The 25,854-nt window shown below is 50.7% G+C and overlaps 1 protein-coding gene across 4 annotated transcripts in view; it reads right to left on the bottom strand.

Moving 5' to 3' along the window:
- Positions 1-25,854, bottom strand: part of BCAS4 (breast carcinoma amplified sequence 4) — a 60,370-nt gene that overhangs the window by 32,688 nt on the left and 1,828 nt on the right. For 3 of the 4 annotated variants that reach the window (XM_007185295.2, XM_057528318.1, XM_007185294.2), the window contains exons 2-3: positions 11,339-11,410; positions 2,100-2,201 (exon numbers count right to left, since the gene is read on the bottom strand). In XM_007185295.2, coding sequence (XP_007185357.1) covers positions 2,100-2,201; positions 11,339-11,410 — 174 coding nt within the window. Of the gene's footprint in view, positions 1-2,099; positions 2,202-11,338; positions 11,411-23,931; positions 24,016-25,854 lie in introns of those variants that run through there. The other variant, XM_057528319.1, reaches the window with a different exon arrangement.

The raw sequence follows: 25,854 nt of genomic DNA, 5'->3' as shown, positions 1-25,854 counted from the left end.
ACCGCTGAGCCTCTGCCCGAGCTGTGCCCTCACCCACCCAGCACAGCTACTTCCACTCATCCTCCGGGGGCCAGAAGGTTCCATTCCTTGCTTGCTACTTCCCTCCAGAGCACTCGACTCCCTCTAGGTCACCCTTGGTGAATGTGGTCAGCAGAATCATGGGCCCCCCAAAATATCCCATCCTCATTCCCAGAACCTGTGAATATATCACCTCCTATGGCTAAAGGGACTTGGCAGGTATGAATAAGGATCTTGAGCTGGGGAGACAGTCCTGGATTATCCGGGTAATCACAGGCATCCTCATAAGATGGAGGCAGGAGAGTCAGAGGAGGACAGAGCCTGGAAGGTGCTACGCTGTGGGCTTTGAAGGTGGAGGACAGCGCCATGAGCTGAGTGATGCAGGCGGCCTCCAGACACTGGAAGAGGCCAGGACGTGAACTCTCCCCCAGAGCCTCCAGAAGGAACCAGCCCTGCTGACTCCTGCTGACACATTTTGGACTTCTGACCTCAAGAGCTGTAAGATGCTAAATTCATGTTGTTTTAAGCCACTATGTTTGTGATAACTTGTTACAGCAGCCCCGGGAAATGCTATGGTCATGCTTTGTTGCTGTGTTTCTCCTGGCTGGAACACACCCTTGGACTCTGTCTTTCTCACTGTGAGAGCCCTGCAGCGGCGCACAGTAGGTCCTCAATAAATGCTAGCGGACTGAATACTAAGGAAAAAATTGGGCTTGAGAGTTGGGCCAGCCCAAGCAAGGCAAGAACCAGGGCTACAAATCTTCACATTTTCTTTCCTCTTTCAAACATGTGGAATAAAATTCAAATGAATCAGCTATTCCAAGGGCAAAGTTTTAATTATATTCCTGCCTCATTCTCTGCTGACAAGAATATTAATTCTCTGTTAACTCCAGGGCCCACTGCCGGGCTCCTTTCCTCTGCAGCTCAGAGGGGCACACATCCCCTTGGTCTAGGTGACAGCTCCTCCAGCCTCCCGGTCATTCACTGTGCAAGAAGCCAGGAGCCCAAGCCAAGGGCCCCAGTTTGAGTAAGAGCTTGGGCTCCAGAGGATGTGAACTGAAGTCCCAGCTTCACAGAATTAGCTGCGTGACCCCAGAGAAGTGGCTTACCCTCTCAGAGCTCGTGCTCCTCCTCTGGGAGATGGGACGGTGAGGATACTGATGTTGCAGTGCAGCCAAGAGGAAATGAGATACCATGAACCTTAGCCTGGTGCCCACACAGGTAAAAGGTGGGTGAAATAAGTCAGCAGTGAGGCAACAGGGCATGGTGCGGATTGTGGTGAAATGCAGAACACATGTCTCGTCTGAGGGGCGGCTGCCACCAGCTCTACCAGAATATAGCCTAGGGGTTGGAAATGTTCTATTTCTCAGTTTGGGTCATCTTCACATGGGAGTTTATATGTGTAAAAATTCACTGAATTGTACACTTACTATGTGTGCACTTTATGTATTTATACCTTAAAAAATAAACAGAATAAAGTATTTAAAGAAAGGTGGGGGCTTCCCTGGTGGCGCAGTGGTTGAGAGCCTGCCTGTCAATGCAGGGGACGCGGGTTCGAGCCCTGGTCTGGGAGGATCCCACATGCCGCGGAGCAACTAAGCCCGTGAGCCACAACTACTGAGCCTGCGCGTCTGGAGCCTGTGCTCCGCAACGGGAGAGGCCGCGACAGTGAGAGGCCTGCGCACCGCGATGAAGAGTGGCCCCCGCTCGCCGCAACTGGAGAAGGCCCTCGCACAGAAACGAAGACCCAACACAGCCATAAATAAATAAATAAAATTTATAAAAAAAAAAAAAAAAAAGAAAGGTGGGTCTAGGGTTATGAAAGCTTCTGAATTTCCAAAAGCAGCTGAAAATTCAGATTTTTATATAAAGTACCCTGATTTTTAAATGGGATCCTTTATATAAATTCATGTTTGTCATATTTTAGAAATACTGTGTAGGCCTCTTTTTGGCCATCACCCCACTCCACTGGGTCTAAGGCCTGACACTATCAAGGCCAGATCAGCATCTTGGAAGAGATGACGAAAGAGCCAGAACAAGTCCGTGGGGCTCACAAAGAAAGCTCATTATCCTGGACTCACCTCCAGCTGGTCCACTTTGGCGTAGATGCCACGTATTTCCATCACCTTGGCCTTAAGGAGGGGGATGTTTTCCTCCAGGATCTGTGAGGTATCGCTCCTGATCTGCAGGGAACAAGACAGATCATCAGGCTCTCTGCCTCAGCCCCGCGTGCTCCAGCCTGCCCTGGGGGCGGCCGGGCTCTTCAGAGACCTCGCTGATGCCATCCTGCCCAGGGACAGGCCCAGGAACGACCCATAGTCCCAGGTGGGGACCAACCTCACTGCCTCTCGGCACCCCAGACCCAACCAGGTATTATTTACTGAACTGCAAATTAATTGTTCCCCCCAACCAAACACCCAACACCACCAGCTCCAAACTAAATACCTTTATATTGTAAACCAGTGAACTGGACCAAATGGAAAGTATCAAAATCTCTTCTCTAAACTGAAGTCGAGGTAAATCAAGTTTTTGTTACACTGGAACTAATAATATCAATGAGAAGAGTTAATAATAATCATTAACATTAATAATGAGTCTCATCATCATGGTGCTTCCTACACGTAGCCACTGTGCTAAGCATTTCCTGAGCCTCATGCATCTCATTTAATTTCAAGATTCTTCTGCTTGGAAGGACCCCAAAAGCGACTGAGAACTTTGGGAAGCCACGTCTTTCCCTTGATCACTGAGATCGGACACTTAAGCCTCCATTTTCCTTCAGAGCCAAAAGGACCAAGCCTAACCCTTGTGTGTGTGTGTGTGTGTGTGTGTGTGTGTGTGTGTGTGTATGAGAGAGAGAGATTCCATTTCCACGTTACCGTGTCCTGACCACACAGAGAGGCAGAATACATACCGCTCTCAGATTCTAGGGAGCATGTGGATCCCCTGGAGGGAAGCCTGTTAATGCTGATTTGCAGGCCCCTCCAAGTCTGGTCTAGCTTGCGTGGGGTTGGTGGGCAATCTGTTTTCAGCCAAACTCCAAGGCTGTGCTGGAGTGGCGGTCTGGGGACAGTCAGAGAAACACCAGTGGGCTACTAGGACTCAGACTGGAGTTTGAATTTAGCTCTACCCACCATGAGCTGTGTGACCTCGGGCAAGTCACTGCACCTCTCTGAGCTCTCCTTTGCTTGTCTGGACAGGGAAGCAATCAAGACAGTCCTTGCTTCCTTGGAATGCAGTGAGGATAGAACGTTTAGCAGACTGTATGGCATGGCGTGTGCGGGCAGCTTCTGACATGGTCCTCAACAAGCCCCACCTCCTGGTGTTCAAGTCCTTGTGTGATTCCCTCCCCGAGACCATTGCCTGGACCTAGAGACTGGCTTCTAATGAAGAGGAGTCAGCCAAAGTGAGACATGGCCCTCCTGAGACTAGAAGACTGTCACTCCATCTTGCTGGCGGTCTCTCCCACTGCCTGGTTCATGCATGCTTCCCCCCACCCCCTCTTCTTTCTCACTTGCCCTCTCCTGCCAGCTGTGATGAAGCAAGTTGCCGTGATGGAGAAGCCTGCCTCTGGCCAATGGCCAGTGAGGAACTGAGGGCCTCAGTTCAATGATCATGAGGAACTGGATCCTGCCCAGAAACACTGACTTTGCCTGGAGGCAATCCTGCCGCAGTCGAGCCCTGAGATGACAACAGTCCTGGCCAACATCTTGATGGCAGCCTGTGAGAGACCCTGACCTACAGGACCCAGCTAGGCTGCACCAGAGTCCTGACCCACAGACACTAGCACATAATAAAGATCATTGCTTAAATCATTAAGTATGGGGGGAGGGTAATTTGTTATGCAGCAATAGCTAACTAATACAAGGTGACAACTCAGCAAAAAATTTTAATTTTAAAAATGTTTTTGAAAACTGTACCCATTTTCCCTCCTCTTTCTGCCTAAGTATATGAGACCTGTGGTTCTCCTGCCATTCTGCTCCCATCACTGTTCAGGATGACACTTCCCTCCTTGCCCTGGGTTTCCCGGAAGCCATTCCATCACCTGCATGTCTAAAACCAAACCCTTCCTTCCTGGTCCCCCTCCTCTGGTCAGGGCACTGCCATCTCCCTGGGCACCTGGCTCCAAGCCCACTGTCCTGAGGCACACTCCTTTCCTATGCCCTGACCCCTTGGGGCCAAAGAGCAGCCCTGAGAGGGTGGCATCTGGCATCAGGCTGCCTGGCCTCAGTCTCTGCCCTGACCTGTCTGTGCCTCGGTTTCCTCATCTGTAAAGTGGGGATCAGACTAGTGCTTCTCTCGAAAGAATGCTTTAGGGATTATACAAGATCATCCATGTCTGCATGTGGCCCACATATGCAGCTCATTTGGCCCACAAAGTGTTTTCGTTTTTAAATTTGACTTAATTTCCAACTTTAAAACTCAAGTGGGGCTCCGAGGAGAAATGGCTGATTCTAGGGTTGGGGCAGGGAACATATAAAAGCCTGGAGCACCTCATAGTGCCAGAAAGTAAGAAAGTGTTAAAAAAAAAAAAAAAAAAGTGAAGGATGGGGCAGGTCAAAGGAACACAAGAGCCAACCTGAAAGAGCCAAATGGCCCAAACTGGGACAATTTGAGCAACAAAATAATGTAACATTGGACTATATCCCCAACTATAAGATAAATACACACGAATGTGATAGGAACAAGGCACTGAACGGGTTGTGGAAAGGGGGAAATGGTGATGTTACTGTGGGGCCAGGCCACCAGCCCAGTGATGCCGTGTGGGTGTCATGTGCCCCTGATGTGATGTGATGAGAATGCACCTCAGCTCTGGGGATTCTCTCCAGAAACTCACAACGCCGTCTAAGCACAAGAAAAACATCAGACAAACCCAAATTGAGGGACCTTCTAACAAAATACCAAACACCCCTCACAACTGCCAAAGTCATGGAAAGTCAGGAAAGAATGAAATTGTCACGGACTAAAGGGGCCTAAGGAGACCTGACAATTTAAGGCAATGTGGTGTCTTCGATGGGATCCTGGAACAGAAGGAGGACGTTAACGGGAAGCTGGGGAATCAGAACCAAGTGTGGAGTTCAGTGAGTAGCCAAGGATCTGTGCTGGTTCCTTGGTTTTGACAAAGGTACCGAGGTGAGGTTAACAGTGGGGGAAACTAGATGAGGGGTGCATGGGAACTCTCTGCACTCCTGGCAATTTTTCTGTAAATCTAAAACTATTCCAAAATAAAATACATAGATATGACTTTAAAATATTCAACAGATTAAGTGCGGATTTATAACTCCTCTTAAAAGTCAGCAGCTTTGGCAACACTGGGCCCACGTCTCCCAGGCACCGCAAGCTGGGCTCAGCAGCAAATGCTCCCTCCCAGTGGCACGCGCGCTCCCGGTTTCTGCAGCGGCCACCCATCCCTAGCGCCTCACCCCAACCCCCTGACTCCGTCCACATCCTGCCTGGCTCCTGCAGGCGCCTGCATTTGTTAGCTGGCATAGGGAAAGGGGCTCGATATCCTCCCTTGTTTCCCCCGGGCCAAATTCCTAGAGAGAAGCCCATCCCTCAACAAGGCTAAACTCGGGAGAAACTGCCATGATGCGACGAAGAACAGAAACTCATGACAAGGTCAGAGCACAGGGAATCCAAGGCAGATCTTTTCTTTCTGTTAATTTCTAAAGAAACAAGCAGGGGAGAACAAGTGAGAATCAGGAGGGACTGGTCTTAGCAACCCACGGGGGTGAAGGGAACGTGGCGGAGATGAGATTCTGGAACTCTCCCCGCCTCCCTTCAGATCCTCAGGAACTGGCAGGCCAGAGGGTCTGTGGGCCGAGCAGGAAGGCCCCTCTCTGCAGAGGCTTCTCCACTGGCTGAGACTGAGGGCAGAGGGAACTCTCTACGCCTGCCCAGAAGGCAGCTTGCAGGTCCTTGGGGGGAAAGTAGAGGGTAGTCCTTGCAGTCTGAAACACCCCCAAACCTTCCTCTTGGCTCCCCCAAGAGCCGGGAACCAAGAGACAAAAACCAGGGTATTTAACATGGGCTGGGTGAGGAGGGGCAGGATACCAACACCCAGGAGCGTTCATCACGTGCTGGGAACAGACCCGGTGGTACAGGAATTGCTTTCTCTTCAACCTTGTTTTATAGGTGATGAAACCGAGAACAACTAAATGAGCTGGGCAAGCTTGCAGACCTACAAAGTGGGAGATGCAGGATGCTAAACCAGGTGGGTCTGAGGCCACCTCCCAACACCAGAGGTCTGCAGACGCGTTCTATCAGGCTCACGCAGAGCCAGCCTGAAAAAGCGAAAGTACAACCAAGCTAGGTGCCAAGATCTAAAATTAAGGATATTTCCCTTAGAAACCCAGATTTCTGGCTTCTTGTGAAAAATCAGAAGACCCGGCCACACTGAGCCCATGTTCCACCTGGCAGCAATCAGCTGGAGCTGGGTGACAACAGCCCCCTTTGGTTCACCGTAGTCCCCACCACTACCTACAGTCTCCCCAGCATGGCATCCGTGGACACCTCATGCACTGTTCATCTTATACGGGAGTGGAAGGAAAGGGACACATTTCTCTTCTCAATCCAACCCACCTCACATCATCACATCACAGGCACGTGAGTTCACACTTATGCATACTTGTCAGAAGAACAAAGATGTCAGGGAAGAATCAGTGCTTTTTGAGCCTCTAATGGGATGAAACTCCAGCCAGGTCTATGGGCCGGGGGGCCTGGCGGACCCTTCCAGCCTGTCCTCCCAGCTCCCCGGAGCTGGTCTCTGGAGCCCAGAAGTCTGGGTAGCGGACGCAGGGGGTTATCACAGAGCAAACATGGCTATCGAGGATGATGCAAGGCCCAGGAAGAAGAGCCAGATGCACTTGACCTAAGAACACACACCAACGCCAAATGCAACTGCTGGGCCGAGGCCAACAGGAAATTTTCTCCATTTATGTGAGAGATGGGAGAGTCCGCTCCCTGCCAGAAGGTGGGCCCAAGGCTACTAGGGTTTCCGAGGGCCCAGACAAGCTGCCCAAACCCCCAAGGGCACTGAGCTGAAAGGCCTCACAAATCCAGTTTCTGTGGATAAACTCATCTGTGTCGCAGCCCTCTGGTGCTTTAATATTGATGATGATGATGACCTCAGTAGCTACTATTTATGGGTCACTTAATACATAGCAGGCACCATGCTGAGCAATTATTTTTGATTGAGTGTAAATGACATACAGTGAAGAGCCCAGGCCTTGGCGGACAGCTCGATGAATTGGTATGTGTGTTTATATCTGTGGAACCACCACCCAGACCAATGCACGGAACATCCCCTCACCCCATAAAGCTCCTTCTGGCCTCCTCCCGGTCATGACCACCCTCCCAGAGCTAACCTCTATCTGACCTCCATCACATGGACTGGTTTTGCCTAGGTGTGAACTTCATATTATGGAGCTCCACACAGGAAGTACTCGTGTGTCTGGCTTCTTTCCCTCAACAGCACATTCGTGAGAATCACCCATGTTGCTGCGTACAGCAGGTCGTTCTTTTCCACTGCTGTGCATTCCAGTGTATGAATAAACAACAGCTTATTTACCCATTTCTACTGCTGACAGACACTGGGGCTGCTTCCAGTTTGGGGCATGATGAACAAAGCTGCTATGACCCTTTGTGTGCGAGTCTCTGCTCCACATGGCTGTCCCTTTGTGCATTTCCACCAGCCAGTGAAGGAGAGTTCAGTTGTCCCGCATCCTCGTCCACACTTGCTCATGTCTGTCTTTTTCATTCGGGCCATTCTGCTGGATGTAACGGGCACGTCCCTGCCTCGTCTGTTCCTCATGATCACTCTTGGAGATGGGTACCGTTTGCAGTGGATGATTGATGGTCACAAGTTCCGTACTTTCCTTCCATGAAGAAGAGGGGTCTATGTCCTCTCCCCTTGGATCCGGGTGGGCTATGTGGCTGCTTTGACCAATAAGATACGACAGAAGTGACGCTGTGTTAATTGCCATACCCAAGTCTCCAGAGGCTTCTACTTCCCATCTGTTGGAGCGCTGGCTCTGGGAGGCCAGACGGCCATGAGGAGAGGCTGCACGCAGGAGAGTGATGCCAACCGGCCCCCAGCCAGCCAGCCCTCCCAGCCCAGACATCAGACAAGTGCGGGAAGCAGCCACCCTGGATGTCCCCATCCCAGTAGGTGCCACGGGGCTTGGATGAGCGGTACCCTCTGTGCCCTGTCCTGGCCCACATAATAAATTGGTGGTTGTTTCACCCCACTAAGTGTTGGGGTAGTTTGATGCCGCAGTAGATAATCAAAGCCACCACTTCCATTTTACAGAGGAGAAAATAAAGGTACAGAAAGGTGACATGCTGTGCCCAAGGCCCCATTGGGAAGAGTCAGAGCTTGAAGTGATGGCAAGAGGTATTATATCTAAGGTTAGAACAGGTCACGAGCACATGGTGTGAATGCTGGTCACTTAGAGTGATCCGGGACAGACTGGCAGGGGACTTAATACATCAGACAGGAAGGTGGACTCTCATTCCTAATAGCCTGATTTTATCAGAAATAAACCATTTCTCTCTGGACTGTGCACCAGGGAGCCCGGCCGTTCTGGGACCTCTAACTTGATCAGTGTTTCCAAAGGCCAAAGCAGGGCCCTGGGGACAGTGGTCCATGGTGTGACATAACCTGCCTCCCAGAGGTCCCCACTCATCCCTGGCTTGGATCAAAAGAGAAAAGGAGGTCCCAAGCCAGGGCTGATAGCTGGACAGCTCTCTCTCTGTGCCATGCAGCCCATGACACCTGGGCACAGACACACTAGGTAAGCTAAGCACCAGCTGTTGGGGCCGAGAGGATTTCTATAATCTAAACGGCATCAGCACAGAGCCTCATTGTAGGGACTGCAAACACGAAACACCTCCATGGGCCACAAAAGCATCATACAAGGTGCATTCTATTATTAATGTAGACATGCTCATTTGCATATAAACACACTGAAATAGTCTTCACTTCCCGGGAAGTGCAATCTCTTCCATTTCTTAAAACATGGGACTCTCTCGGTCTGGTGGATTTTTGCCTGCTTTCAGTAGGGCCCGAAGTACAGAGAAATGTTCTCTGCCATAAAACACACGCACACAGCACAGGACGGATGCACCTGGCAGGTGGCCGGGGAGTCGAGGAGGCTCCCATGGGGAACAGTGGGGACGGTGACGAGCTGGAGAGCACGTGTGCTCTCCACAGGGGTGGCCACTGTCCAGCTCTGGCTGATGCTTGCCAGGTGAGAACAAGCACGCAAGGGGCAGGGGGTGGGGGGAAGGGCAGATCTTTGCTTTTCCAAGAGAAGCCAGGAATCCATACTTTTTTGCATGACATTCTATAAATGTCAGCAGCTCATTCCTTTTTCTTTTTTTTTCCAGAGACATCCAACATGTCTGCAGACAGGACTGGGCCCACGGGTCATCTTGTGACCTCTGTATTTAAAATCTTTGCATAAATGCATCTCTAGGCTTTGAGTTTGGAGAGGATCTTCTGGACGCTGCATACAGTCTTGGGCCTCCTGGCAACACAAACGCAGACTTCCCACCACAGAAGCCTTGAAGTTTTTAAGGCAAGTAAGGCCTGGCCCCTCCCTGTCTATCCAAGCTGACTTCTGCCCAATGCTCTCATTGAGGGTGGATGGTGGGTCTCCCTTCATGGCAGGAGGATGCACTGGGATTTGAGAACAAAAGTGTCCCAGGATCGCCCGTCCCCACCATCTTCCCAATGCCCCACTGTGTGGGCCCACACTGTCCCTATGTGCCCAGCATGCCACCCCCAAAGGCCGGTCCCTCTGCCTGAATGCCCGCCCTCCCAGCAATTGAATTCTTCCTGTTCCTCTTTCAAACCCCAAGTTAATCACCACTTGTTCTGCAAAGCCTTCCTGATTTCCCAGGCAGAATTTAACACCTCTTTGTTTTTTTTAAAAAAAAGCAAACTGGGTCTTGGGATTACGTGCCCAGTTCCTTCTAGAACCTCTTTTCCTTTTCAAAACCTCTGCAGCCTCGCTTTGCACCTGGAACACACCTCCAGGCCAGTGCTTCAACCCTGGAGGACAGCGGCTGGTACACAGGTCGGGCTCGGGGGATCGGGGGCTGTTGCGGACGGGAGGGGAGGGTGGATGGAGACAGACCTGTCTCTCTTTGCATCCTCAGGCTCACCAAGGGACCAGTCAGAGAAGGTGCCCAATGTTCGGTGATGAAGAAAGGACCATTCAGGACGTTCAAAGTCAGTCTCGTTACCCAGCTCCCACCTGGACCCACATCTGAACTAAAAAATTGGCTCTCAAGAGAAAAACACACATAGGTCCTTGTGGGAATGTTTGTGTCTTGTTCACTGCACTGTCCCCAGGGGCTGGCCCAGGCAGGCGCTCAGATGTCTGTTGAACGTATGGGGATAAAGTCGTACCCATCGTGGCAGGTTGCTCTGCGGTGGAATGGGAGGATACAGGGAGCACACTCTGTACGGAGTGTGGCACAAGGTAGATGTTCAACAAACGTTACTCCCTGGGGCTCTCACCAGCGTCTCTCCAGACACTTGGTACACATCTGCATGGCTGGGCCCAGCTGGGCTTCCTGTGCTCCGGGGGAGAGGCAGGCCTGGTCCCAAAATGGGGCTCTACCCTTTGAGCCTCCAGGCGGAAGCCACGAACCCTGGGTGCTGGTGTGCCTTCAATAAGCTTGGGAACTTCCAGAACATTCTATCAGTGCTCCTCAGGGCCCCACAGTTGTCTGGCAACAATCTTGGAGACACAAGGAGGAGTGGAGACCTTGTCTTCCTGGCCTAGGGCACCATCTCCCACGTTCCTCCCCACCCAGCCAGGAGGAGCCGCTCCCACCAAACAGGGTAGGAGGCAACAGTGGAGGGACCGAAGGGCTCAGGAGGGCGCTCGATGCCCCACCCCGCCAGGGCTAGGGCCCGGCCAGGAGGCTCCTCCTAGGCCTCCCAGGCCTGAAGCCATTTCCTGGCTGTCTCCACGTTTGCCTGGCGGACTGTGCAGAGCAAGGAAAGTTAAATATAGTCTTAGCATCCCCGCCGAACGGCTCCCCGCATCGGGCCCGAGAGTGCCACCTGGTGGTCCACTCCCGCCTCCTCGGTGGAATAAAGGCATCTCCGGGGAAGGGCGTCATCAAGATGGCTGCCTCAGGGAGCCTTGTGCGGAGAGAGGGCGAGGGTGTGAGCTTCCCCCACGGCCGGCCGCTGCCCACGCCTCCTGCTCGCTAAGCCACCACCAAGGTGGCTCCCCAGGGAAGCCCAGGAAGGCCCTGCGGTCTGGCCTGGGCCTCCACCCACGCCTCCCAGGCAGGCACTCACCATGTCAGCCAGGCTGCAGAACTCTTCCAGCCTAAGGAGCAAGCCCTCGACGGTCTCCTCCACCTCCTTCGCCTGGAAAGAGACAATATCCTGGAGATCAGCAAGCGGTTTCCAGGGAGACAAATGCCCTTCATTTTCTTTCTTTTTTTTAAAGCAAACTAAATCTTAGGATTATCTGCCCAGTTCCCTCCAGACCTACTTTCCCTTTTCAAAACCTCCCGTAGCCTCATTTGGAATCGGGATGCGCCGGTGGCAATCTTGATGCCCGTGGGCACCTCTGCTCAACCTCTCTGGGTAAAGCCACCGTGGACCATCACTCTACGCAGCTCTCAAAAGAGACGAGATAAATAAATACTAACAGGAGATAACAAAGCGACCCTCATCACCCCCATTGTTTAGATGAGGAAACTGAGGCTCAGAGAGGTTAGGGAACCTGCTCAAGGTCACGGAGCTAACAAGCGTTGGGGCCCAGATTCTCCTGTAGGTTTGAGTCCCCAGCCTCAAAGCCTGCTCTTATCAACACTGAAAAATGCCTCTCTAGACAAACCACAGAGAGCAAAGTCAACTGCAGGAGAGGTAGAATATAAAACTACCCTTGTGCCAACACCACGAAACGTGTGTGCTTCAGCAGAGAAAGGCCTGGGATGATACTGCCAAACTGTAATAGTTAGGGGATATACTTACACTAAAAAAGTATTTGTTGTTTATCTGAAATTCATATTTGACTGGGGGGTCCCGTAGTTTATCTGGAAACCCTATCGATAGTGCTTACTTAGCCCTGGGGAGTAGGAACTGGGGAATGAGGCCTGACACTCTGACACAGGAGCCCTGAATGTTTTATGTTATGTGAAAGGTCCAAACCTCAAAAGTTATCAAGGCCAGGCAGTAAGGTAAATGAACACGAAGCAGGCCACTGGGGCGTGGGGTGATCTGAAAATCACTTGCCTACTTCTGCAGCAGCCGGCCACTAGCAGCCATCAGCAAACACAAGGCCAGCACTGCCAGAACCTTCCATTTTCAAGAGAAGCCAGAAATTCTAACTTTATGGGAAATGTCCCAATTTTTAAATAGTGGCACAAATTCAAAAAAAATTTTAATGCTCCATGGGCCAACCAAAATAGAACATGAAGGGTCTGCCTGCTTTAATCACTTGTGTAAAAATTAGTTTGAACCCTTTTTCTCCTTGAGCATGTACTATTTTCACGATTTATAAAATACCTGTATTTTTTTTTTTTTCTGATTACCAGGCATCTAGGAAGAAAGTTCAGCTGGAACGTGAACCGCTTTCTCTAGCTTACCAGGCCGAATTGTTCTGCTCCAGGGAGGTGTTCCCAGAGATTTCTGGGCAGGCCTGGCACCTGCCCCCCTCACCTGAAGGCTGCCCTGACTGCCCACTTGTCCCCGGAGAAGTGTTTATACAGTGCAGGAGCCTGCCGTCTGCAGCCTGGGCTGTCACTACCACAACCAAATAAACGGCTGCACAAAAAAACATCTTTCCGGCTGGAGTATAAATAGTACCGAGCTGCAGTTTTAAACTCTGCAACCTTCATCTCACAGCTGGGACTATTTCTGTGCCTGACTGGGGGAGGCTTGACAGGGGAAGGGGACCGCAGTGGAGGGAGGACTGGAAACACGCAAGAAGTCCCCCCCCACCCCCCAAAAAGTAAAAGCGCGGTAAAAAAAAAAAAAAATGTCCTTAATGCACTAAGTGAGAAAGAAGGAGCTGAGAGGCCGCTGAGGTGGAAGCGGGAAGGTTGGTGGTTCCTTCTGATCCAGAGGAAAGCGAGAGAGCCGGGAGGGGGCACAGATGCATGATGGAGCACAGTGCAGACGGTCTACGCTCCAGTCCAAAGATGCCTGGGAAGACTAAACCTGCCAGAGGGACATGAAGGACCACGCCCCAGCTGGCTGGTCAGCCTCCTTCCCAAGACACACGTGCAGCTCTCCGCTCATAGGAAGAGGCTCTCGACCTCTCCTAGCGTGTTCACAAAGGAAGTTAGTCAGTCCTGAGTTCGAACCCCATCGTTCTCTTTTGCCAGCTGTATGACCTTAACCCAGGGGCTTAACTTGAGCATCTGGGTTGGCTCACCTGTGACAGGAAGTGCCACATCCATTTGGCAGGATTTTAGGTTAACCTCACATAATAGACGTGGCTTAGCCATTTAACAGGGTGCAGGCACACAGTAGACAAATATAGATGGTTGCTTTACGGATCTCTCTCACTAGGTAATAGAAACAAGGGCTAATCACCACACGTGCATCATCTCATTTGCTTCTCAGGAGAACTCTGTACTGTAGGTGCCATAATCTCCCCCTTTCTATGGATTGAGAAACAGAGGATCAGAGAGCTTAAGTCACTTGTTCAAAGTCACACGGCTAATAGATACTGAAGCGAACATTTCACCTCTCTGACTTCAGAAGTTTGTCACCACCAAGGTGCTCTCTGGGGAGGGGGAAAGTGTGCCCGCTTCACTGCTGCCTGTCAACTATGGTCTTCCCCCACCTCCTCCTCCTGGTGCCTAGGGCGGTGGCCCAAAGCAGCCGGGAGGGAGCAAAGAAAGCATTTGCTGACTGCTTGGTCAGTTAAGGGAAGAACAAGTCCCAAGACATTCCCAACCAACAGGAAGGATTAGCCACCCCACCGTGCCCACAAATCATTCACGGGACAATTTTCTCTCATGGTAATTCCCTAAGTGGCCTCAGAAATAAGAGTCCTGCAGGCTGCAGCCCACATGCCTTTTTAACCAGCCCATAAGCAAAAGGAATGCCCTCACCATCCTTTGCAACCCCCCAGGCAGAAACTGTCCCACTCCGAGGGAAGGGAAGCAAATGGCTCGCTTTAAGTGACGTTCAGGGCATGGTCAGTGGGGATGGCAGGTAGGCATTTTTTTAACACGCGTGAATCATGGTATTCACCGCCTTCTTCCACATCTCCTGCTCAAAGTGCCAATCCCAGCTTCCCAGCTGGGCGTGTCAAAAGCCGAAAAGGGGCTGGCTCTGCCTACCAGCAACTGGCACAAGGAAACACAAAATGATCCTCCACCATCCGTGGTCTTCTCCATCTCCACAAATGGAAACTTCATCGGCCAGGTACTCAGGCCAAACACATGGGAGGATCCTTGACTCGTCTTTCTTTCCTACCCCCAACCCCATCCAACCTTTATGCAAACCCTCTCAGTTCTGCCTTCAAAATACATCCCAGATGCAACCACTTCTCTCCACCACCACTCTGGTGCAAGGCACTGCCTTCCCTCGCTGGGGCCACTGCAGTAGCCTGTTACTCACTGGTCCCCTGCTTCCTCTTTTGCTCCCTTTCAATCTACTCCTCAGAGATTCTGTGAAAACCAAAGCCCTGCTCAGCTCAAAATCTTCCACCGTACCACGTCACAGCCACTAGAATGGCTACGATCACAAAAACGGCAAGTGACAAATGTTGGTGGTGACGTGGAGCAACTGGAAGCCTCATCCACTGCGGGTGGGAATGTGAACTTGTGCGGCTGCTTTGGAAACCAGCCTGGTTTGGAAACCAATCTCAAAAGGTTAAACATAGAGTTACCCTATGACCCAGCAATGTATCCAAAAGAACTGAAAACAGAGGTTCGTACAAAAAACTTGTACATTATTCATAACAGCCAAAAAAGTAGAAATAACTCAATGTCCATCAACTGATGAATGGACAAACAACATATGGCATGTACATGTGATGGAATATTATTTGGCCATAAAAAAGAATGAAGTCCTAATACGTGCTACACCATGGATAATCCTTGAAAATATATGCTAAGTGAAAGAAGCCACATATGACATGATTCCTTTTATGTGAAATGTCCAGAAGAGGCAAATCCACAGAGACAGAAAGTGTATTAGTAGTTGTCTCCCCCATGGAATGGGGGGAGGGGGAGTAGGGAATAACCGCTGATGGTTATGGGATTTCTTTTTTGGGTGATGGAAATGTTCTGGAATTAGGTTGTGGTGATGTCTGAACAACATAAAGAATATACTGAAAACCACTTAACTTTATACTTTAAAATGGTAAATTTTATGTTATATGGATTATGTTAATTAAAAAAAAAGTCCTCCCCCATCTTCCACCTTAATCAGTAAATGCCTACTGGAGGCCTCCCCAGCAACCACACCAACCATGCCCTCACCCCAGGGCCTTTGCACCTGCTGTTCCCTTCACTGGTAAAGCTCATCTCATACTTCCTTCTAGCCTTTGCTCATATGACTCTCCTTAGTGAGGCCTTCCCTGACCCTGTAGCTTCCCTACCACGCCACATCCTGCTCTAATTTATTTCTCTCTTTAGCCTTTATTATCATCTAACTTACTATATATTTTACTTGTTTCCTGTCATCTTCCCCCAACAGAATGAAAGCTCCTGGTGAACAAGGGTTTTCTTTTCTTTTCTTTACCTTTGTGTTCCCAGGGCCTAGAATAATGCCTGGCACATAGTAGGTACCTGTGTTTCCTAAGACGGCCTTCCAACTCTCTCCCATCCCACATATCTTTTTGCAATATGACCTTGCCACTCTGCCCATGAAGAGGTAGGATCATTCCTTTCCACCGGAATCTAGTCTGTGACTTGCTTTGACCAATAAAATGTGGTGGAAGCAACGCTCTGTGACTTCTGAGTCTAGAGACCTTGCAGCTTCTGATTTACCCTCCTGGAAGACAACAGCAGGCAAGTTTGCTGAAAAGGCCACAGGGCAGAAAAGATCCTGGAGAATGAGAGGTCGTGCAGGAAAACCGAGGTGCCCCGGCTGGAGCACCACCTGCCCGACACATGAGTGAGGCCATATTGGACCTTCCACTGCCGCCAACCCTCCAGCTGAATGCAGCCTCATGAGGCAGCCCAGCCAACACCACGGGAGCAGAACGGCGCAGAGGAGCTCCACCAACCTACAAAATCAGGCACTATAAAATGGGGGTCGTTTTTAAACACTAAGGTTGGGAGTGGTTTGTTACCTGGCAATTGGTAACCAATACAGTACTCAATGAATATTTGTTGCAAGAAAGGAAGGAAGAAAAAAAAAATAGAAAGGAAGGAAGGAGGGAGGGAGGAGAAAATAAAAAGGCCAAGGGAAGGAGGAAGAAAAGTGCTCTCCTGGAAGAGCTACAGCCTGAGAACAGCAGCCGCGATGGCGTCTTAAGACCACACAGCATGAATGCAAATGGGGACTAACTATACCTCTGACCATCTCTGTGCCTCGGTTTCCCCACTTGAAAGTGGAGGGGGGTGGGAATCCTCCGACTCTCTCTGTTTTGAGATGGAAGCTGAGGAGGGTCAAGTAAGTTCTTTCTCTAGGTTACTCTTGGTGAGATGCTCCACCCATGCAGAAGATGACTGTGACCCCACCAGGGTCTCCAAACTCAAAAAGACACAGAAGCCAGGCAGGAAACGAACACTAGGGAAGTGGGCCATGCTTAAGAATGTTTTCTTCACATTACTTATTTCAGTTTCCCACTTTTGACAGAGACGTTTTACTTTTCTCCGAGAAACACAGCAGCACCAGCAGGATAATAAATGGTAGCTGGGGATTCCCTGGTGGCACAGTGGTTAAGAATCCACCTGCCAATGCAGGGGACACGGGTTCAAGCCCTGGTCCAGGAAGATCCCACATGCCGCAGAGCAACTAAGCTTGTGCTCCACAACTACTGAGCCTGTGCTCTAGAGCCCACAAGCCACAACTACTGAGCCCGCATGCCACAACTAATGAAGCCTACGCACCTAGAGCCTGTGCTCGCAACAAGAGAAGCCACCACAATGAGAAGCTCACGCACCGCAACGAAGAGTAGCCCCGCTCGCCGAAACTAGAGAAAGCCCGCGTGCAGTAACGAAGACCTAATGCAGCCAAAAATAAATAAATAAATAAATAAATGGCAGCTGACGCCATGCAGGGAGACAAGAGGGAGGGGTGGGGACTGTGGCAAACGGGAGGCCCCATCTAAAGAGGACACCTGGGGACTTCCCTGGCGGTCCAGTGGTTAGGACTCTGCGCTTCCACTGCAGGGGGCACGGGTTTGATCCCTGGTCAGGGAACTAGATCCCACATGCATGCCGCAACTAAAAGATCCCGCATGCTGCATCTAAGACCTGGCGCAGCCTAAATAAATAAATAAATAAATAAATATTTTTAAAAAATAGAACTCTTAAAAAAAAAGAAAAAAGACAAAAAGGTGATCTACATATTTATGAAAGCTCTTCCAATTCGAAAATGTTCAAAACTAACCTAAAAAGTTAAAAAACACTATGACGGCCAAACAAACCTGACTGTAGGCTGAACAGGGACTTCAAACCTCTGACCAATTGGTGTCTTTAAAACGCAAACATCGGGCTTCCCTGGTGGCGCAGTGGTTGGGAATCCGCCTGCCAATGCAGGGGACACGGATTAGAGCTCTGGTCCTGGAAGATCCCATATGCCGTGGAGCAACTAAGCCCATGTGCCACAACTACTGAGCCCGCATGCCACAACTAATGAAGCCCATGCGCCTAGAGCCCGTACTCTACAAGAGAAGCCACTGCATTGAGAAGCACACGCGCCACAACGAAGAGTAGCCCCACTCGCCGCAACTAGAGAAAGCCCACGCGCAGCAACAAAGACCCAACGCAGCCAAACATAAATAAATAAAATAAATTAAAAACAAAAACAAACAAATAAAAAACCACACAAACCCAAACATCTATGAAATGTCCAGAAAAGGTAAATCTTTAGAGACAGAAAGTAGATTAGGGGTTCTTGGTGGAGGGAGAGCTAAGGGGGACAGGGTTTCTTTGGGGGGTAATGAAAATGTTCTAAAATTGATTGTGGTTGATCGTTGTGCAACTCTGTGAATAAACCAAAAGCCATGAAACTGTACATTTTAAATGGGCGGACTGTATGTCATGTGAATTATATCACAATAATGCTGTTTATAGACACACACACACACACACACACTCTCTCTCTCTCTCTCTCTCTCACTCTCTCTATCTCTCTCTCTCTCTCCAGAGAATCCTTCTAGAAACCACAAGGTCCACTCAGCCCAGGAACAAGGCCACTGAAGACCTGTAGCTTTTGCTGCAACATTTTTAAAGAAGCCAGACATTTGGATTTTTATGTGAAAACTCCCACTTTTTTAAAGTTGGCATCCACTTAGCATTTTAAAAGGCAGATCACCATGCCAGCCAGAGGACACCCACATGCAGCCAGATCAAGTTCAGGGGAGGGTGTGGTGGTAGCTTTGCCTGACACCTGGCGCTATGGCCTGACCTTGCTCCTGCTTCCTCCATCCAGGCTGGGCCAGGGTCCATGAGTACACGACGGGGGCGAAAATGAAACAGGCTCGGTCTTCCCTGGTGGCGCAGTGGTTGAGAATCTGCCTGCCAATGCAGGGGACATGGGTTCGAGCCCTGGTCTGGGAAGATCCCACATGCCGCGGAGCAACTAGGCCCGTGAGCCACAACCACTGAGCCTGAGCGTCTGGAGCCTCTGCTCTGCAACAAGAGAGGCCGCGATAGTGACAGGCCCGCGCACCGCGATGAAGAGTGGCCCCCACTCGCTGAAACTGGAGAAAGCCCTCACACAGAAACGAAGACCCAACACAGCCAAAAATAAACATAATAAATAAATAATAAATTTAAAAAAAAAAAAAAAAAAAAAGAAACAGGTTCAAGGACTGTGAGGCCTGCCCACATCCAGGGCATGTAATTAGTAATGTCACCTCTTCTCCAAAAGTGCTCATGGTGGCCCCTTCAGATGTCAGGGAAAGTAAAGGTCTTTAGAGGAAGCAGCCTCATCTCTGTGCACAGGATGAAAGGGCTGGATCAATGGCAGAAAGACCCTGGGAGGGGAGGTGGGGCAAGCCAAGAATGAAGGGCTGGAAAGAGCAAATGAAGGGATGCTCCAAATGGCCTTGCGCTGGAATCGCAAACTGAGAGGACCTGGCCCTTTAGATGATGATCCACTTCCCAAAGCGGAGACACGGGAACTCCTTCCTCCCAGGCCCCTACAGCAGCTCAAATAAGAGTTCCCATCCCCCAGAAGGACCCTCGACCTTGAGGTGTGAATGTCTAGAAGGGCTGACTACTCTACTCTACTCTCGCCTTGACCCTGACTTCTAAGAAGGTTAATTTGGCAACAGCAACCAAAATTTTAAATGCATGTATCCTTGGACCCAGTAATTCCCCCACTAGGTATTTATCCTCCAGACATATATGCACAAATGCAAAATGATGTCCGTACAGAGATACTCATTGCAACAGACTTTGTTTGGGGTTTTTTTTTTGGTTTTTATTTATGTATTTTTGGCTGTGGTGGGTCTTCATTGCTGTGGGTGGGCTTTCTCTAGTTGTGGTGAGCAGGGGCTACTCTTTGTTGCAGTGCACAGGCTTCTCATTGCGGTGGCTTCTCTTGTTGAGGAGCACAGGCTCTAGGTGTGAGGGCTTCAGTAGTTGCGGCACGTGGGCTCAGTAGCTGTGGCATGTGGGCTCAGTAGTTGCGGCACATGGGCTCAGTAGTTGCAGCACGTGGGCTTTAGAGTGCAGGCTCAGTAGTTGTGGTGCACGGGTTCAGTTGCTCCGTGGCATGTGGGATCTTCCCAGACCAGGGCTCAAACCCATGTCCCCTGCATTGGCAGGTGGATTATTAACCACTGCGCCACCAGGGAAGCCCACAACAGACTTTGTGACAGCTAAAGAATCCAGGTAACCTAAATGTCCATCAGTAGAGGAACGGTTACCTAAATTATAATTCAGACAGACAATGAGATTCTGTTTAGCAGCTAAAAAATAATTGGCCAGCTCTCTGTGCACTCATATGGAAAGCTGTCTAAGACATAGTGAGTGAAAAACGCACAATGCAGAAGGGGGAGGCGGAGGGCGGGGATGGCAGGGGACACAGGCATGGCCTGCAGCGGCCTCTGCAGAGCAGCAGGGGCTGAGAACCGGGGTGGGGCAGGCCCTCACTCAGCATTCCATGGTCACGGGGACCTTTGGATTTTGTAACATGTGCATATATTTTTTATTTTTAAAACAAACTTATTTTAAAACCAACTCCAATTCACTTAAAAGAACCCATAGGCCAAATTTCCATCACACTTGCACCAAGGAATAAATTCAGATCCCGAGATAGCTTAAGAGAACCGGGGGCTCATGCTGACCGTGGGTGCAGCAACTATGTTTTGCAAACCAAAAATTGGAATCTATGGTTGGTCTCACGTACACAGATATAGAAAGTTAACATAGGACTTCCAGGCTTACACGAGGTCGTGCTAGTGAGAGAAAATTCACCATCTTCTGCACAAGCGAAGGGCTGAAATCGCCCTCTTGCAAACACTGTGTGGAAATATTAACGTGTGTCACGCCCACCCTCCCACCTGTTCTGAGAGCCCTGAGGGCGGGCGGGCCTCTCCTGCACTCTTGCTTTCCAGCTCCTGACATGGGGTCTGCACCTGGTACCTGCTCCATAAACTATAGAATGAATAAGTGAATAATTGTAGCTAATGCACCAGATCGCTTACTATGGGCCTGACCCTGAGCCAAGTGTTGCCCGTGGATCATCTCAACCAACCCCACAACTGGAGGAGAAAAGGCAGAGAGAAGCAGGGGCGCAAAGCCGAGATCTGAACCCAGGCCGTGTGGCTCTAGAGCTGGTCCTGCCACCACTCAGCCTGACCAGGAGCAAGGCGGCTGGGGGGAGGCACACATCTGTAAAGGATGCTTCTTCAACTGACACGTGAGGCATCAGTAGCTGGTGCAGTAGACACAGCAGCAGGCAGGACCGACGGGTTGTCTGTCCTCCTGGGGCGGCTGGAAGCAGGCATTCCTGGGCATGGGGCCAGCCCCGCTAGCACTGACGGAAGCTGTGAGCCCCCCACCAGGCTGGCCATCAAAATCTCCGGAGGGGCGCTTACAAGTCCAGATCCCCAGGCCTGGGGTGCCCCCAACAGTTAGCAGTCACGGTGATTGTCCAACAGACTAATCAGTCTTGGCCACTCCAGGCTTACAACCCTGCTGGAGGGCTTTCAGCGTTCCAACGCCCAGGTGGCGCCCACACCAACGAAATCAGAGTATCTGGGGGTGGGAGCCGGGCATCAGCATTTTTTGTTGCTGATCTCAGATGATGCAGATGTTTGGCAAAGCTTGGGGACCATGCCCTGCACCAGTGCTCTCACCTTGGCTACGCCCCACCTACCCCACCCCACCCCAGCAATTGATTTAACCGAATCTCCTATTTATAGATGCATGAAATAGGTGTTTTTTGCCTTTAAAGATTTTCTTTGCACCGCACACACCTCTGTGCATCTTGCTTTTCTCCCCGGTGCCGGAACGGCACGTTCGGAGTGGACTCGCTGCAGCCGCGAGCTGTCCGCTGTGCAGGAACATCGCTACACGACCAGCCTGGGCTGGTGGGCGCCAGGGTCACTTCCCGTCTTTGGGAACCTGTTTCAAAGCTTCTCGGTTCGTGCTGAGAGTCAGCCAGACTGGGAACTTTTAGCCAAGATTCCGAGGTGACCCCCTGCCCCAAAGCCCAGCTGTCCTGTGACAAGAGATTGTTCAGAGCCAGGGACAGGTCCTTCCACTGCTGGGCAGTTCTGCGGGGAGAAATATAGGAACTTTCTTCTGAGAAATGCTGCCCCTCTCTAAGCACCCACCTTGGCCTTGGCTCTCACACCCCCGAAGGTTCTGATTCAGGGAGCCGGGCCAGCTCGGTGTACGTCCACCGGGACATCCACATCTGCGGTCCCCCTGCTGCCACGCCAGCCCCTCCGACGCGTTCCGGCACTGCAGCCCTAAGTCCACAGATCTGATCCCGTCTTTCCCCTGCTCACACCCAGCTTGGCCCTGCTCACAGCTTCTATCCATGACACCCCAGAATCGAATCCAGACTCCTCCCCTTGACCCCAGGCCCTGGTCTGGCCCTGCCCCCTCTCCCCTTTATCACTGAGGTCCACCCACTCAGGCACCTCCGGAGGCCTCATTTTTCCCTGTCTCCAGCGACACACATGATGCCAGACCTTTGCCTGGCGGTTCCTTCCAATCTTCCTGTGTGTCCCTATCACAGCCCCTCAGGTGTCGCCCTCGTGGCATTTATTACCGTTAGTTACTCTGTAGGGTGACTCCTAGTGGGCTCATCCACCTGACCACGGTGCCACTCCTTGAGGGCAGGCATCGCCATCCGTCTCACTGGCCTCTCCCCGGTACCCAGCACAGTGCCTGGCACACAGCAGGTCTTCCATAAAGATCTGAGGAGTAAATTAATACAGAACTACATCTCGAGACAGAGTAGACTGTGCCCTGGCACCCACCCACAGACTTCTAATCTGAACATCTGAATTTGAATGCCGAAAGGGGATCAGTAGGTCACAAGAATAAGACACACGCCAGGGTTCCCATAGGCACAGGGTGTTTGCAGGTTGGACACAATAAAATATTCTTTGCTTCCACAAAGAAACAGTCTCTTCTACATTTTTTCTTGAAACTCAAGGGCATTTTTGGCTAATTTATGTTTTCCTATTTCAGTCCAGACACACGGTTTGGAGAAATAGTTCCCTTTCCTCTTATCATGACTACAGAAAATTCAAAGGTTCAAGCACAAGGGTAAATGGTAACTGATACCAACTTCGGTATGAGGGAGACAATGAGGAGGAGTGGGGACTGTGGCAAACAGGAGACCACACTAGGAAATAGGGACCTAGGATTACCAGACTGTCCATTATTTTAAATAAACAAGAAACTCAGATTTTCTTCATGAAAATTCTCCATTTAAAACCCCTAAGTGGGGCTTCCCTGGTGGCGCAGTGGTTGAGAATCTGCCTGCCAATGCAGGGGACACGGGTTCGAGCCCTGGTCTGGGAAGATCCCACATGCTGCGGAGCAGCTGGGCCCGTGAGCCACAATTACTGAGCCTGCGCGTCTGGAGCCTGAGCTCCGCAACAAGAGAGGCCGCGATGGTGAGAGGCCCGCACACCGCGATGAAGAGTGGCCCCCGCTTGCCGCAACTGGAGAAAGCCCTCGCACAGAAACGAAGACCCAACACAGCCATAAATAAATAAATAAATAAAAATTAAAAAAAAAAAAAACCCTATGTGAATTGAACCCATCACATCAGAGTGCTGGATTCAGCCTCTGGGCCACCAGTTTGCCACCCCTGATCTAATCCACGTGTGGTTAACAGGCGCTTTCCCCCATCATCCTCTGCCCACTCAAACAAAGTCCGTAGGTGTGAGAAAGTGCTGGCTTCCTTTATTTCCTTCCATGTAGGCCATTAACCCCATCTGTGGGCCAAATCTGTCCTGCGTTCCAGCACAGGAACCAAATGGAATTCTCAGAGTCTGGTCAGGAATTCACCCTTGGGTGGGTATCAGGACTCAGCCATTCGGGAGGGCCCTGAGCTCCCCTCCCTCCTAAATCACAGGGCACCCAAGAGGCAAACATCTCTCTCTCTCTCTCTCTCTCTCTCTCTCTCCCTGCCATCTTGAAGCAGCTTCCGGAGATCCTGCCTGAAACTTCCCCCAAAAGAGGAAGTTCAAACCAGAAAAAGAGAGAAAGTAAAACACAAAAAGCTGGTTGGACAGAAAAACCCAAAGGCACCAGAAATAGTAAAATGCTCACCTGCTGACTCATCTCAATATGCCGCCCTTCAGCGGCTCCTCGATCCGGGGAGACAGTGCAAAGTCCCAACATGTTTCTGCCCCCTCACTAGCCCCACCTCCCACAGCTCCCCCTTCTCCCTGCTGCTTGCTCTTCTATCCTGGTGATCACCCTGCTTCATCCCACCCCAGGATCTCTGCCAGTTATTTCCTCTGCCTGGGATGTTTTCCTCCTACCTCTCAGCCTGGTCAACTTCTATTCATGCTTCAGAGCTCAGCCTAAAATGATGCTGCCTCAGGGAAGCCCTCCCTGAACACTCCCAGACAAAGTGGGGTCCCTCTGCTAATTGCCCTCCTGGACCTCTGTGCTCCCTCTTCCCTGCCCATTCCTGAGGGGTTACCACTCGGGTCTCAAGCTTTCTTGGAGAGGCCTTCCCCACCCCATGTCTCCCAGACACAAAGACACCCTCTATCACATCACCCATGCCCACGTTCTCCACGGCATTCATCACAATTTAGAGGTTTTGTATGTTACGTGTTTACTGTCTGACAGTCGGGCCATGAGAGTGGGAGCCCTTGTGTGTTTCACTCCCCGCACGCAGCAGGGGTTCAAGGTGTTGAACGACGAAGGCCCACTTCCCCTAAGAACCCCAGGACACCCCTAGGACTGGAGCTGGCTCTCTGTGAGACTCCTACTGCTCCATTTAAAAGCCCAAAGTGGCCCTAGGACAGGGGCTGGTACAGGAGGCACTGGCTGCCCAGACCTGTTCCCAAACCAGACTTTCCCTTTCCAGTTCATTTGCCCATCTGCAAACAGCTTCCGCGCGAGGACCTGCTAATGAATTAAGCTTTAAGCAGAGGCTGCAAGTGACTCCACTCTGGCAGTTTTTGCTTCTTTGGGTAAATAAACTTCAGCAAGAGCTCTAAGTGGCTTTATTGCTGCGTGGAGCTACAGGGAGTTCGGCTCTTCATTACGGCCATTACAAATGAGCATGAGCCAGTCTGCGTCTGAGTTAAAGAGAGCTCTGAGTGAGCAAATGAAGTTAATACATGCAGCTTCTCCTGAAGGCTGTCCCTAATCGAGACAAGATGAGGCTGGGTTGAGCCGCTGGACACAGTGACATCTTGCTGCTGAGAGCAAGGGGGAGAAAGAACACGAAAGACACTCAGGTTACTTAAACCCTTAAGCAGGTACCCAACCTAAATGCCCATCCCTGGGGGTGTGGTTCAGAAATTACAGGACATTCATAGGATGTTGCTTATTCGGTGAGGGCCTCAGTTTTCAGTTATGAAGTTGACATAACATCCTAGCCACTGGGTCACTGCCAGGATGCAATGACATAATCCATAGACAGAGTGCAGCACACTGCTGGCACATAGTATGTGCTCAGAAAATAGGAGGAATTATTCTGTAATGGTGGGACACGAAGAAGCCAAGGAATGATGAAGACCTACACTCTCTGACGCAGAAGCCGCCAGCGTCTTATGACCATTAAGTGCTTAAAATGTGGCTGGTCCAAACTGAGATGTGCTATAAGTTCAATCGTCCAAGCCTGATTTTGAAAACTTACTTCAGGACTTCCCTGGTGGCACAGTGGTTAAGAATCCGCCTGCCAGTACAGGGGACACGGGTTCGAGCCCTGGTCCAGGAAGATCCCACATGCTGCGGAACAACTAAGCCCGTGCACCACAACTACTGAGCCTGCGCTCTAGAGCCCACAAGCCACAACTACTGAGCCTGTATGCCACAACGACTGAAGCCCCTGTGCCTAGAGCCCATGCTCCGCAACAAGAGAAGCCACCGCAATGAGAAGCCTACGCATGCACGGCAGCGAAGAGTAGCCCCCGCTCGCCATAACTAGAGAAAGCCCGCACGCAGCAACAAAGACCCAATGCAGCCAAAAATAAATTTATATATATAAAAAAGAAGGAATCACTATTAAAA

The sequence above is a fragment of the Balaenoptera acutorostrata genome, chromosome 15 (assembly GCF_949987535.1).
Source record: "Balaenoptera acutorostrata chromosome 15, mBalAcu1.1, whole genome shotgun sequence".
Classification (NCBI taxonomy): Eukaryota; Metazoa; Chordata; class Mammalia; order Artiodactyla; family Balaenopteridae; genus Balaenoptera; species Balaenoptera acutorostrata.
This window is presented reverse-complemented; position numbering and strand designations above follow the sequence as displayed.